This window comes from Ambystoma mexicanum, chromosome 3q, assembly GCF_040938575.1.
Source record: "Ambystoma mexicanum isolate Mex_15411 chromosome 3q, UKY_AmexF1_1, whole genome shotgun sequence".
Lineage (NCBI taxonomy): Eukaryota > Metazoa > Chordata > Amphibia > Caudata > Ambystomatidae > Ambystoma > Ambystoma mexicanum.
Window position 1 is genome coordinate 647,814,193 of NC_090926.1, and position 13,872 is coordinate 647,828,064.

The window sequence follows — 13,872 nt, forward strand, 5'->3', positions numbered from 1 at the left end:
GATGGGACTTGAAGTCCACAACATCACATTTTTTCCAATTAGTTTATCATTACCAAATTCATTAGTCTCCTTATACATAATCCCTAAAGGAGTATCCACAGGGATTCCATGAAGTATTTGGCTTTAAAGAAGACTCCACTTCCTTATTTCTTGGGGACTCATGGGAGCTTTCATTTCTATGAATGTTAGAAGCTTTTTAAGGGGTTTTCTTACTCCTAATACATGACAGATTATAATTGTCTTCATCCCCATTTTGACAGTTTGAGAAAATAAAAACTCTGACAGCAAGGATATTCCCTTCTTTGAGGAAGGCAAATACTGCGTCTTATCCCATGAGGTCCTCCTGTTCCCCGGGGTCCCTTCTCCTCCCAGGTGATTCTCTCGAATAACACTGCACCCAGGGTCAGGATTAGGAAGTGTCTGCCTTTCTCTGGCCACCTGGGAGGATACTTTAGGCAGGGTTTTTGTGACGACTCTGTAGGATTCATCACAGCGCCCTGTGCCAGACATGACGTTAAGGCCAGCAAATCTAGAGATGCCGTTCCCTGTGACCCGAGTTCCTTTTTTCAACACACTCTACTCACTACTAGGAAAACCGCTCTTAGCTATATTTGTTTACCAACTTCTTTGTCTCTAGAGTCAGATATCTGTGTCAGACTCACACTGCATATGCCTTTACTGCCTTGGTGAAGGCAACTACACACATGCAGGAATTTGCTTCATACCAGCCAATGCACCCAGTGGCGCTGCGAGAACACCAAGAGGTCAAGATCACCCGGCGGTTCTTCACTGCATCACTCATCTTCGAAGAAGAGGAGCCATGACTCCATGGAGGGCCACGAGGAAGAGGCCCTGCAAGTACCTATTCCAACAAAATCCTCTTCACCAGAAGAATTGGAGGCTTTTTGATTAAAGATGCTAGACATCTTTGCCAAGACCCTAGCGGCTCCGTCCCCGATGCCGGTAGCCGCGGCATTGGCACCATCAGCCCTGGCGGATGTGGCTGAGCATGCTCCGAAGGAGAGATACAGGATGGTTTTGAGGCCCTTATTAAGAACAGCAAGGAAGCTTCCCGACAGATTTTACTGTCTGGCTAGACACTGCAGACTGCAGTGCCAGGACATTGGCCACCAGCACTGTCTTGCTGTGTTTTTCTTGGCTGAGGACATTAGGGTTCACTACTGACATCCAGGAGAAGCTCCTGGACATGCCCTTCAATAGATTGATCTTGTTTGGCACCATGACTGATGCATCTCTCCGGCCTCTAAAGCAACAGCAAAGTCCCTGGGGCTGGCCGTGCAGCAGCAGTGTCCTGCGAGCCCGGCAGGCATGGGGTTTTGGCCCTTCGCCTCTTATGCCCAGAGGGGTAGACATCAGGCTCCCTCTGGGAGGCAAGGAAAACACTGTCCCTACAGGCATAGGGTACATGATTCGCTTAGAGAAGGAGTTTCCACCTCCACAGCGCCCTGCGCAACCCCCGGCGCAATGCATCTGTTAAGCAAACTTCTGCCATTCATCCCCCATGGTCGGCTGGATATCCCAGTTTGTTGAGGAATGAAAAAGATCCACCTCTGACACCTGGGTCATCCAGCAGGGATACGGCCTTGCCTCTCATCCTCTAGATCTCCCTGCTTGTCACCAACCCTTGCCACCGGAACCTCTCCTGCTGGAAAAGATTCATCAGCTTCTGGCAAAAGGATCCATAGAGATGGTACCTTGGTCGAAACAAGGGAAGGGTCGGTACTCAACATACTTTCTGCTGCAGAAGAATTATGAAGGTCTGAGACCCATCCTGGATCTGCAGCTTCTGACTTGTACTTGCACAAGGACAAGTTCAAGATGGTCACTATAGCCCAGACCCCAGATGTGAATGACTGGCTAGTTTCCCTGGATCTCCAGGATGCCTATTTCCATGTGTCTATCCACAAGAAGCATAGGATGTACCTGGGATTCAAAGTGGGGAGCTGTAATGAACCTCTCTTGGCCTCTCTTCTGCATCCAGGGTTTTCACCAAGCTGCTAGCAGTAGTGACAGCTTGCCTCAGGACGGAAGGCATTCATGTCTTTCCCTACCTGGACGACTGGCTCGATGGAGCCCGCTCACCAGATCTAGCATCAGTGGGTATACGCAGAAATGATCGGGGGAAAAAATTAAATGTGAGAAATGACAGAATTTTAAAACGGAATGATTACGAAAAAATTGGGGACATTTAAAAACAAATGTGTGGGGTGTGGTAAGGGTAATAGTTAAGGTGGAGGGCAGTGAGGGAGGTGGCCTGGGGCATCTCCCTCTGCATTATTGAGCATTCAGTAATTTCTCACATTCTGTAATATCACAGTAATCCGCATTAGCACCTGTACCAGACGTGCAGCCTATTGCACAGCTTGGGCTTTTCACAGAACTTCAAGAAGTTTTGCCATCACAGTCCCTCCAATTTATCGGGTTGGTCTTTGATATTCTCCTGGGTCAGGGTTTCCCACCCGAGGACAGAGTGGTGAACATATCTCCAGGTTTTCCAACCTCAGATGACAGTTCCAGCCTCAACTTTTCTGCTCTTGCTGGGTCTTATGGATCATGCATCTTGGTGGTACTGGAGGCCCATCTGCGCCTGAAGTAGCTACAGTGGCTCCTGAGCTCACAATTGTCTCTGTTTCAGGGACGGACTTCAGACCTTGTCTCTGAGAGAGTGCCTAGAGAACTAAAATAGTGGTCCGTGATGGACAACCTCCCGAAGGGGTCTCTTTTCTATCAACCCTGGCCACAAGTGGCTCTAGTCACAAGGTCTGGGGCACTCACTTACAAGATCTGATGGTGAGTGGACTGTCGTCCCAATCCAAGTGCTGGGAGCACATCACCCTGCTAGAGATGAGGGCGATCAGGTGGGCCCTGGTCACTTTCCTTCTCTCTGTGAGGGGAAAGAGCTATTGGTCCTGACGGACAATACTGTAGCCATGCATTACCTCAACATGTGGGGTGGCATTGGCCCCTTGGTGCTGTGCAGAGAAGCAATGAGATTGTGGTTCTGTGCTCTGGAGAACAGTGAGTCTCTGACGAGTGGGTGCTCTAGTTATGGAGAAGATTTCCCCCCTCTGCGTTACTCCCCAGGTGGACCTTTTAGCTTCCAGTGTAAATCGGAAGTGCAGGTGGTTCTGCTCCAGGGAATTTCCTAGTCAGATGGGCGGGGGATAGTTCTGGGGGACGGTTTGACGGTCGAATGGGTTTTTGGCTTCCTTCCGGGAGAGGTATCTGGACCCTTTTACTTGCTCCATTTCCTCTGTTCTGGAATTTCCTCTGTCCCTGGCCTGGACGTGCCTACAGATTGGTACAATGAAGGGGTATATTGTAGCTATTTCGGTCTTTAAGATGACCCCGGACTAGTGCTCCTTTTTCACAATCCTCACAGTTAATTCCTGAGGGATCTTTCCAATATGATAACCCCACGCCAGTTTGTTGTTCTGGAGTGGGATTTAAATTTAGTGTTGTCGTTTTTAATAGGCTCTCCGTTTGTGCCCATTCATTCTTGTTCTTTGACTACTCACCCTGGTTCCATGTAATAATGTCGCCACAAAAATATCGCCATACACAAATGTCGCCGAAAAATGGTCGTTTTTTGTGGAAACATTATTGCATGGAACATGCGGGGGAAAACCACGCAACCCCCACATTTTTTTTTTGCCCCTATCGCCACATATATGGTCACCCAAATAATATCACCACAACATTTTCCCGGCAATATTATTTATGGCGACCATATATGTGGCAATATTAATACCTGATACCCTAACCCTTAAGGTTATATTCCTGGTTGCCATAACTTCCGCTAGATGGGTGAGTGAGCTCCAGCCTCTGGGTCTGTTATTCCTCCCTACTTGATTTTATCCAAGGAGGAGGGGACATTGATAGTTAGACCTCTCTCCTTCTGCAGGTGGTCTCTGATTTCCATCTCTCAAAATAACCATCTACCGTTTTCTTTCCTCTGCCCTTGACAGAGGAGCATTTCCATCGCCTAGATCCTTTGCGGGTACTCTGGTTCTACGTCCCTCGAACAAGAGAGAACAGGACTGATGACCAATATTTTGTTTGTTAGGCAGGAACCTGAGCGGGTGAGGCTGTTACATAACAGACCCTGTCTCGAAGGATCATTCTCTGCATCGCGGAATGCTACAATCTGTCCAGCAAGGAGGACAATGATGGACTGGGGGCTTGCACCACCTTAGGTTTGGCCACCAACTCAGATCTGCCGCAGGGAGTGCCTATTCTTGATACTTGCCAAGCAGCTACGTGGACAGGTTTGCTAAGCATTACTGCTTGGATTCTATGTCTGGTCCGGACGCTCATTTTGTTAGGGCTGTCCTTCAGACTTTTCTGGCTTAGGTGGTGTCCTCACAACCCTCCCTCCTCCATGTCATTGTACTACTTTGGGAGTCTTTCTATCATAGATGAGGAATCCATGGGATTAATGAGTATATTAGAAGAGAAAATTACTTTTTGGTAATGTTCTTTCTGACGGACGTTCCTCCCATGGATTCCTCATCACCCTCCCTACCTGCCCCTCTTGGAGTAGCTACTACATCTTAGTTTTGTGGTCCCTCAGTGTCGGAATACTAGGGCAAAAGGGTGGAGCTGAGGTCATGGGCAAGGCACCTCAATCAATACTGGCCCTGGCATCCTGTTCGGCACGGGGCACAGAGGCATTGGGCAGAGCCGATGCAGAGCGCTATGTGGCCCCTGGCAGCACAAAAGTTTTCCGAATAGCAGCTGTCACTGGTAGATAGCTATCATAGATGATGAATCCGTGGGTAGGAACATCCATCAGAAAGAACATTACCGAAAGGTAAGTAATTCTTTCTTTTGTGGCACCCTTATTCTTTATGTTGTGAGCGAAAAAGCTATTAATCCTACTGTTGTATCTCTGTTTTAGGAAGCAGCTGTTTCAGCGCTAGCAGCATTGTGTAATGAATACTACCAAACTCGCCGGGGAGATGCAGATATTCTTGTTCATGGTATGTTGGTGACATTCTTTTTGTGTCTCATAATTGATAATGCTTAATCCATTTAGCCTCCAGAAGGTTGTAGAGCAGATATCAAATGTTTGCCTTTTAGCAATGATGTTACAGGTTTCATATATGTGTGCTAACCCACTGTCACCACTGAAGGGTTATTGCAAAGGGCCAACATCTGTCTTGAATGTCCTAACGTACTGTTTCTGAAGATTTATGTATGTGTACTCCTCACCTGAAATATCAATCTACTAACAATACACTCTTTTGCCCCTATATGCGGCCCCTTGTCTCGTTGAGTGACTTCTGCTTAATTTGTTTCTTTTTTCCTAATGCTGGTATGCCTAAAAAGAAAGTAACTGCATATCTCCACTCTCTTTATGGTATGGCATTAGGTATAAACCGCTCTGGTTATGCGCAGGTTTTTGCATGAGCCCAGTGCATGGTGCCATGAGCGTAAAAGTGAACCAACCCATCCCATAAATCAGAATACGCTCTGCTATATTTATGCTTCTGTGGCCCTCATTATTACAGAGTTGGATTGGCAAATTGCGGAATTGACCTGGGCCTCTAATTGAGGCCTCGTGAGAGTAGCTTCCAATATCTTCCCCACCTAAGCCTTTTCATAGAGAACCACATCCTCACAATCAATGGGCAATTAACAGACTTCATTATTAAAATGTACAACTAATCCAGCTACTTGTTTGCTAGGAAAGGAAATGTCGGGTGAGGGACAACCATTTAATGCTATTAGCCAAGTTTCGAAAACCATAGTCATCCTATACTGTTTCTATTTCATTTTTTAAAATGTAATTTGCTTTTGTAAACCCAAAGTTTAGTCCGGAAACCAGAACATGCGCTACACTTTTATTATAATTTTGTCATAGGGAATAAAGTACACTGTTGATCTGATTAAAGTCAAAGGAAGCATAGAAGTGCATCAACCCATCCTCTTACATCACAGTACACTCTGGTTTTCCTGATACAGATTTGCAGCAGCCATGTTCCAGTTTGGAGATTCTGGTCTTTGATTTCTTTTTCTTTTTTAGTTCTTTTAATGTAGTATGAAGGTTGATGTTCTGTTTGTATCAACATGTGTTAAAATATGCAGTGTTTTTCATTAAAATGATTGTTGCACTTTTTCCAGTAAATCCTCTAGCATTCCAGTTTCTATCACAGTGATGTTAAGGCACTCCTCTGTTATGGAGATGTTAATCTCCTGCACATTGCCCACCGCTGGCTTGGTCGTTTGGAAGGTCCGTCACCTTTTCACGTGGGCGATTTTTGTCCACCCGGGCTGAACATTTTCAATTGTGATTAAAGTTCCATGTCTTTATGGCTGTGTTAGAAGAACCTCAAGGTCCCTTTGGATGGATTGGAAAAGACATTGCCCTTGCTATCTGAAATGGAAACCAAGATGGCGCCTTCTTGAATCTGTCTTAGATAAACCAAAGTACCAGACTAGTCTTCTTCAAGATGGCGGCGACCGTCTACCTCCCGTTCTTATATTATCTCCAACAGAGGAACAGGTCGATGCGTCGCTACTTTGCTCTGCTCCTTCTTTGGCAAGTTAAATTACTCTGAAGCCTTATTCGCATTTCGCAAGTATTCTTTATTTCGATTCTTACTTACTTTGTATCTAACTTTCCGCCGTGCTATTCTTCAGCTTGGCAGTTTTCCTTCTTACTGTTTTCTTATTCTGATATTTTTTCCTTATCTTATATTTCCGCCTGCAGTTCTAATCCTTTTGCCTATCTCGTCTCCCCTATCTCGTCTCCCCTTTTCTCTATCTCCCCTTCTGCCTGCCAACTTTACCTACCTACGTGATCTGGCTTCTGCCTGCTCCACAGTGTCTCCAATCAGTGCCGCTGTTTCTTCGGCCCGGCTGCCCCTGGTCTCCAGCCGACCTTTCCGCCTCCAGTGCTGAGACTTACTGCTGCCTTCCTATTTCCATTCTATACGGAACCAGCCATTCGGATCACCGCACACGAAAGACTTGCCACATTTCAGAGAGTTATTTATCTCATTAGACGGATTACCATCTTCTCTTCGTGACAAACCGGGTTTCCTTTCCCAAGAGGGTTTCCCGAGGGTGCGGCCCACTGGGTGCATGGAGCCCAGTTACTGATCTCTGAACATCCTTAAGGAAGCATTCACTTACCACAACCCTTTCCAAAGGATACATCAAATCATTTCAAGGGAAAGAAAACCATAGTGAGTTCCTTTCTCATTTCCATCAGGATTGTGATAGTTGTGATAGGCTGCAATTAACACAATATCCTACCTTCCACCAATCTATCTCATTTAAAGTGGTGCCCAATTCTGGAGAGAACCTTACAGTTATTTCTTAGCTATTGCAACTTGTGAGTTACTGCACCAGCTGTACTGCTACCTGTGCATCTGCTTTTTCTGTGTTGCCGGAGCGTTTGATCCCAGCGGTGCATGCCTGCATCAGCACAAGGATGAGCGACAAACTGAAGTGGCTTCATGGCGCTGGGTTTCCCATTATGGAAATCTAGCAATGACATATAACTCTTAGGAGTTACCTCAAGCAGTCTGGTACTTGAATCAGTAGCAGATCCTCCAGGCCCTAGTGTTGCAGGATTTGTTGGTGTCACAGTATCTCAGGACACTTTGTATTCATGTGCTGATACATCCCAAGCACTGGAATTACCTCCAGTTCATATTGGCAGCACCCATTACCAATTTTGGGTCTTTCCTTTCAGTCTAACCACTGCCAGAGGGTCTTTATAAACATGCTGGTGATGGTAGCAAGTCTCAGGAGGGAGGAAATACATGTTTTCCTTACCTCTACAGTTGGTTTATCAGCGCTTGCTCCCCAGTTCAATACCTGGACTATCTGAGCCAGAATTTCCATCTGTTACACTTATTGGGCTTTTTCCTAAACTTCAAGAAGTCTCAGGCGACACTTTCACAAGCACTTCATTTCATCAGAGTTGTACTGGGCTCTGGTTAGGGAAGGTTTACTCTCTCAAGGACAGACTTGTGAATATCAGCTCGATGATCACAAAATGTCTAAATGCCCACACTCTGCCGGCCTCAGATTTTCTACTGTCGCTAGGCTTCATGGCTTCCTGTATCTTTATGGCGCCAGAGGCCCGAATGCGATGCCTTAAGTGGCTACTCAGGTCCTATTGATGACAGATCACAGGCAGCATGACAGACCTTTTGAAGGTCTGGTCTCGTCGCACCTCCTATGGTGTACCCTTTAGCAAACCATGGCTTGAGACTACTCTTGGCAGGCAGGGGCGCTTACCTGGCCGAGCTCACAGTGAGCAGAATTTAGTTCCCGGCAGAGTCGAATCTGGAGCTGCAGACTATCACACTGGCGCTGATAGACTTCCTTCCTTGTATCCAGGGGAAGAGCATGCTGAGCCTGAGGAACAGCATGGTGACCATGCACTACCTCAACAAAATCAGTGTTCGGTCACTGGCCATTTGTACATGGAAGCAATGCGGCTCTGATTACCGCTCTCATTGGCATTGCAATACAGTCTCCCACTCAGCAGCCCTTCTGGTCAGGATGGAGAATTTTGTGGTGGATGGCTTCAGCAGGAAGGGTTGGGTCTCTCACAAGTTGGAGCTGTGCCAACAGATCTTTTTTCGATATTTTCAGCCTTTGTGGAATTCCGCAGGTAGACCTGTTCACATCTAGCATCAACAGGAATCGCAAACTGTATGGGTCCTGGGAATTTCCACCGAGAGGCTTGGAATGCCCCCACAATTCTCCAATTTTGCAAATCTCTCAAAGCATGGCTTTTCATCATCATCTGACCGTGGTCTAATCCTAATGGACGCACATGCAGATGTACAACTCGCAGTACATGGCTACTGTTATGATACCAGCAAAAAGCCCAGTGCTTCAGCCAAAGGTAAGGGCTGCACACTTTCAAACAGTAAATTAACTGTGTTGATTATTCACAGTGTGTAGTTAAAATGAAACACTTGTACTCATCATCAACATTGCTTCACAAACATGTGAATGTCCTTCTTCAGGGCGTGGTCTAGCCTGTGCGCAAAACAAAAGATAAACAAAAACCTATAAAATCATGTGTAATCGGTAGAAAGTATGATCTTAAAGATCACTCAAAGTGTTCAACAAATAATCCAAGAAGCTATTGCTGCCGAGTTATGAGGTAAGACAAAAAGAAGAGCAACCATTCTTATTCTAAAAATAAACAGACTTACGATCCGTTCGTGACCTGCTCCTGACTGAAACATCTGTTTTCCCGCACAGGCTAGACCACGCCCTAAAGAAGGACCTTCGCTTGTCTCAAATGTATTGACCAATTGCTGTCTGCCTGTATTATGAATATGTTTGCAATCTTGATGATGAGTGCAAGTGTTTAAGTTTTAAGTACACATATCAACACAGTTAGTTTACTGTTTAATAGTATGCAGCCCTTCCCCTGGTTTTTTCTCTGGTATATTTTGAACACCATGTGCGGAGGTGTATTGAAGGCATGCACCTTGGAATATTATTGTTGAATGTATAAAAGTGGATATACTGAATACTAGTATATATGGAGCGGTGCCAAACCCACCTGACTATTTTACTGTTAAAAGATACCAGCCCAAACACGGTCTACCCACTATGATGAATCGAGGATATTTGCCCTTTCTCCCCAAGTGGAGCCCGCCCCCATCTCTGAGAGGCTAGGAAATACACACACACTGGAAATCCAGCATGTGTGAGAGAGAAGCAGCACAGACAGGAGGCGGGCAATTGGTAGTTGCCTGATCAAGAAAGTATTGTGGTGGGCAGGCGGCCCTTGCAACTCCGCCAACACTACCGTGGGACGGTCGCAGTCAGTGACTCGACTCCCCAGTGTGACATGGAGAAACTTGGAGAGAGAGCGAGGATCGATTGTCAGATGCCAGAAAACACGAGCAGGAAGCGAGATGAAGGGGAATAGAGAAGCCAAGGTCCGTGAGAATCCCGGACACATTGCCCAAGAATCGGGAAGGCAACAGAGAACGCGGGAGGTCAGTAGAGGATCATTCTATGGCCCGGGATACTCGTCTCTGTGAAAATGGAAACGGCTTGAAAGTAAACCTGATCTTATGTGGGGGTTCAGAAATGAAAGCCAGGCACAATGTTGTTTAATTAAACGAAATGGGTTGGGAAAATACCTCTCAAGGCCTATTCTAAAGAGGAACTTCCCTACCTAGAAACTAAAACTAAGAGTCTGTCTGCGTCAGGATGTCAGCTATTAAAGAAAGCTGTACATGTGTCCAAAACACCTATCCTGACTCTTACACTACAAAAACAACAAAAAGGTGCAAGGAAATGTCTTTATCTTGATGTTGACAAAAAGTGTTCAAAACCAAAAGTATATAAATGACTCCAACGAAAATTATCTCCAAGGGGGAAGACCCTTGGATCCAGAGGTTGATCCCCTTCCCCTGGATTCTTAGATGGGATGGCAAATAATGTCTCTTTAGCTACCAGTTCCTTTGTGTCTTCACTGGACTCACAAAGTTCTTGTTCAAGCAAAAGGTTCTGTAATAGTATTTCTGTAGAATCTCTTGTATCTTGCAGATCACCTTGTATACTCCCCTGCCAGGATTCTTGATACAATTCAAGCTACTTGGTGTACTCGCCTGCAAGGACTTCTTATGCATTTCACAGTGCTTAGATTATCACAGTTCTTCGGTTATACCAAGACAGCATATACGGTGAGGTGCTTGATATATCTGTCTATGGTAACATTTACTCAAACTTCTCCCCACATGTCATCTCATGCATCTGTATTTGATTGGGGTTTGCTTTTATACTTTACCTTGTCTGCATTCAAACATTCTTCTTATTGGGAGTTGAATTTGTAATTAGTCTTGTCTGCATTCAAACTAACTTTATTTTATGCATTAGCAATCTCGTACCACTCAAACACTTGTTAGTGCACTTGTTGGAATGTCCCAGGGCAGATTCACTGGTTTCTTCCAGCATCTCTGATCTGCTGGCGCCTCTGCAGTGTGGTCCCTTCACCCACTTTCCAGTTTGGAGTGTGCGGACATTCATCCAGCGTCCTGCGTGGCTCTGTGGTCATACTCAAGCTTTCCTTCTTGTCCCGGACTGGAGAAAGCTTTTGCATCGAGCGGCCCGAACTCCAGGTGCTCCTGTGCGGCTCCCAGCATCTCCACTGCCCCTCTTGCTTGCATGCAACTTTCTACTCCTGTCCCAGCGGTTTTCTAAGTTTTTCCAGTTCCATCTGTGTGACTCACGTTTGTGTGCCTCAGCATGGGCAGCAATGTCTCCTCCTGCATTGCTCGACTTGATAGTACAGTTGCCATCTTTAAATGTCCCGCACACTGAAGGCTTGGAAAAACAACTAGTTTGCATGCTGTACTTCGAGCTCCTATCATATCACTTTGCACAAACCCTCTTGTCCTCGTCTCAGTACCTGGGTAGTTATGGGAGTTGGAGTCAATGGTTGTCTTTGGGCTTTTAACTCTTAGATGGTTTTACTCATGCATTTCACATAAAGGCACGTCAGAATTAAAAGGTGTTAGGTGTGAGTTGTGGGTGTTTGGGTCAAAGGTGGAGGCCTGACTAGAATGACAATAGGCCATTGGATATTAGATGGTCTTCCTTATGGGAAAGGGGGGGATACTGTGACTCATCCAGCAAAGTCATAACATCTCCCCGGTAGTTGTTTTCTCCCATGTGAGCCTCCCTTATATAACTGCCCCCAGGGTCAGGATCAGGTAACAGCTGTTTTCCCCTGGCCTCATGGGAGGAGGTCACTGCCGGGGAATCCGTGATAACACCATTGGGTTCATCACACTTAACATAAGAGAGAGGATAATAACTGCCCCGAAAAGGAAAACACAGAGAAGTGGAAAACCAATCAAACTTTGTCTCAGTAACAGTGAGAAGAACTTAGAAAGAAAATGACAGAATCTGAACTATCGTAATACAAGAAAGGATCCAGTAGAAATCCCAGAGAAAGTGAAGAATGAGACAGGGATAACACTATACTGGAAAGAGGGGAAGGATATCTCTTGCCTGAAAGCATAAAAGTGGAAGATAAGAGAAAGAGTATAGTCAACTAAAGACCAGAAAAGCTCCAAGGATAAATGTCCTAAAAGAGAAAACCGGTCAGAAAAGCCTGAAATATAAAGGTCGAGAAAAATCAAAACTTTATATAAAACGGTTTCATCAGATGATCCAAAGCCCAAGAACACTGATCTAAGAATTTGGCGCAAGCCAAAGAAACGCAATGCATAAGTCACAATCTGGTGACTGTTGCATGAACTAATAAAAAGAGTCAAGAAAGACTATTTAAAGGATGGGTATTAATCTGTATTACCAAGAATAGGAAGATGCGTGCAGCAAGTACCCAATATGAGATGGGGCGACATTCTCCTGTCCTGAGTTATTTATTTGTAATGGATTCCTTCCTGCCATGAATTACTCATCTATGCTATTCATATCCCAGAGCAGCTGTTATTCAGAAATTTATCTGCAGCCAGGGGGCGCTGTGCGGCTAGATGTTGTCCTGCCGATGCATCTATGCACCCCGCGTCCGAAATGACATTGGGGCCAGTATAAGTAGCGCCCCATGACCTCAGTTCCTTTTTTCAGCGCACAGTGTTCGCTTATCCGGAACGTGCTTGTCGAGCTTTTCTAAAGTGTTTCATCATGCCAACTGTGATGATGACCTCCGGTTTCATTGCATGTGCGGATTGCGGTAGACGGATGTCTGTTTCCAATCTGTGCAGCGTTTGCTTGTACTGCCTGTGCGAAGACCACAACACCCAGGATTGCAGGTTGTCAGCCAATGCACCCAAAGGCCCTTGGGGACTAGCAGGGGAAGGTTGCACAGCGTGGATCGTTGTTCTGAAGATTGAATGGCTCAGCGCGTGGAGAAGTAGAAACACTGTAAGAGAGAGGTTGCACCCTCCGAGTGAGTCTTGGGGTTCTCTGGAGGTGTCAGCGCAGGTACCCTTCCCAACCCAATCCTCCACAAATGAGGATTGGGAACCTTTTGCCTACAGATGATTGACATCTTCACCAAGGCACCGGTGGCTTCAGTCCCAGCACCTGTGGCAGAGGCACCATTGGTTTCGGCATCAATGCGTCTTCTGCGACTGGCAAGGTACCCTCAGGCGACGACTCCCGCACACCTACAGGCTTAGACTTGATCTACACAGAGAACAAGGCCTGTCGGACACTATCATGTCAAAAATGTATGGGTTCTAGAAAAGAGAGGGACTTTGAGGAAATCTTGACCGATCATTTACTTCGGTACCAGGATTCTCTTTGAACTCCCTCACTTCACAACTACTTCCTCATACCATCTCCAGGCTGGATGGCTGACGATGCAAAATAGGGCCAGATTTAAATTTCTTGTCCTGGTTCATAAATCTATCCATGGTAAGGCACCACTGTATCTATCCGTCGAGGGGATTGGGTCCGCTGACGTATTCCATATCTGACAGGTAATCACCACAGCTGTGCTGCTTTGGAAAATTTTCTGCGTCAATGACGTCGATACGCTGTCCTAGAGGGCCTCTGTCGAGCCGATGTCACCGGATGTTATAAGTAGGACGCACGACGCCCATAGCCTCAGTTCAGTTTTTCCCACTAACGTGTTTGCTTTGGAGATCTTGGTGCGCCTCGGTTCTTCTGAGTTTTTCTATCGGTTCTTCGAACCAGTTTGTTTGTGAAGATTTCCATGATGTCTTCGTCGTCTTCTACCCCGCTGCCGGGTTTCAAGACGTGTCGGGATTGCGGTTCCAAGAGTTGCTGATGGACCCGCACGACGCCTGCCACTGGTGCCTCGGTGAGGACCACACCACGGACGATTGTGACGATTGCCAGTCGTTAACTTCGAAGGCCTTGCGG

At 46.1% G+C, this 13,872-nt stretch overlaps 1 protein-coding gene across 4 annotated transcripts in view; it reads left to right on the plus strand.

Moving 5' to 3' along the window:
* The window catches only part of TBCD (tubulin folding cofactor D), a 2,839,019-nt gene that overhangs the window by 2,371,566 nt on the left and 453,581 nt on the right, over nucleotides 1-13,872 (plus strand). For all 4 annotated transcript variants that reach the window (XM_069654539.1, XM_069654542.1, XM_069654540.1 and 1 more), the window contains exon 28: nucleotides 4,922-5,003. In XM_069654539.1, the coding sequence (XP_069510640.1) occupies nucleotides 4,922-5,003 (82 nt within the window). The remainder of the gene's footprint in view (nucleotides 1-4,921; nucleotides 5,004-13,872) is intronic.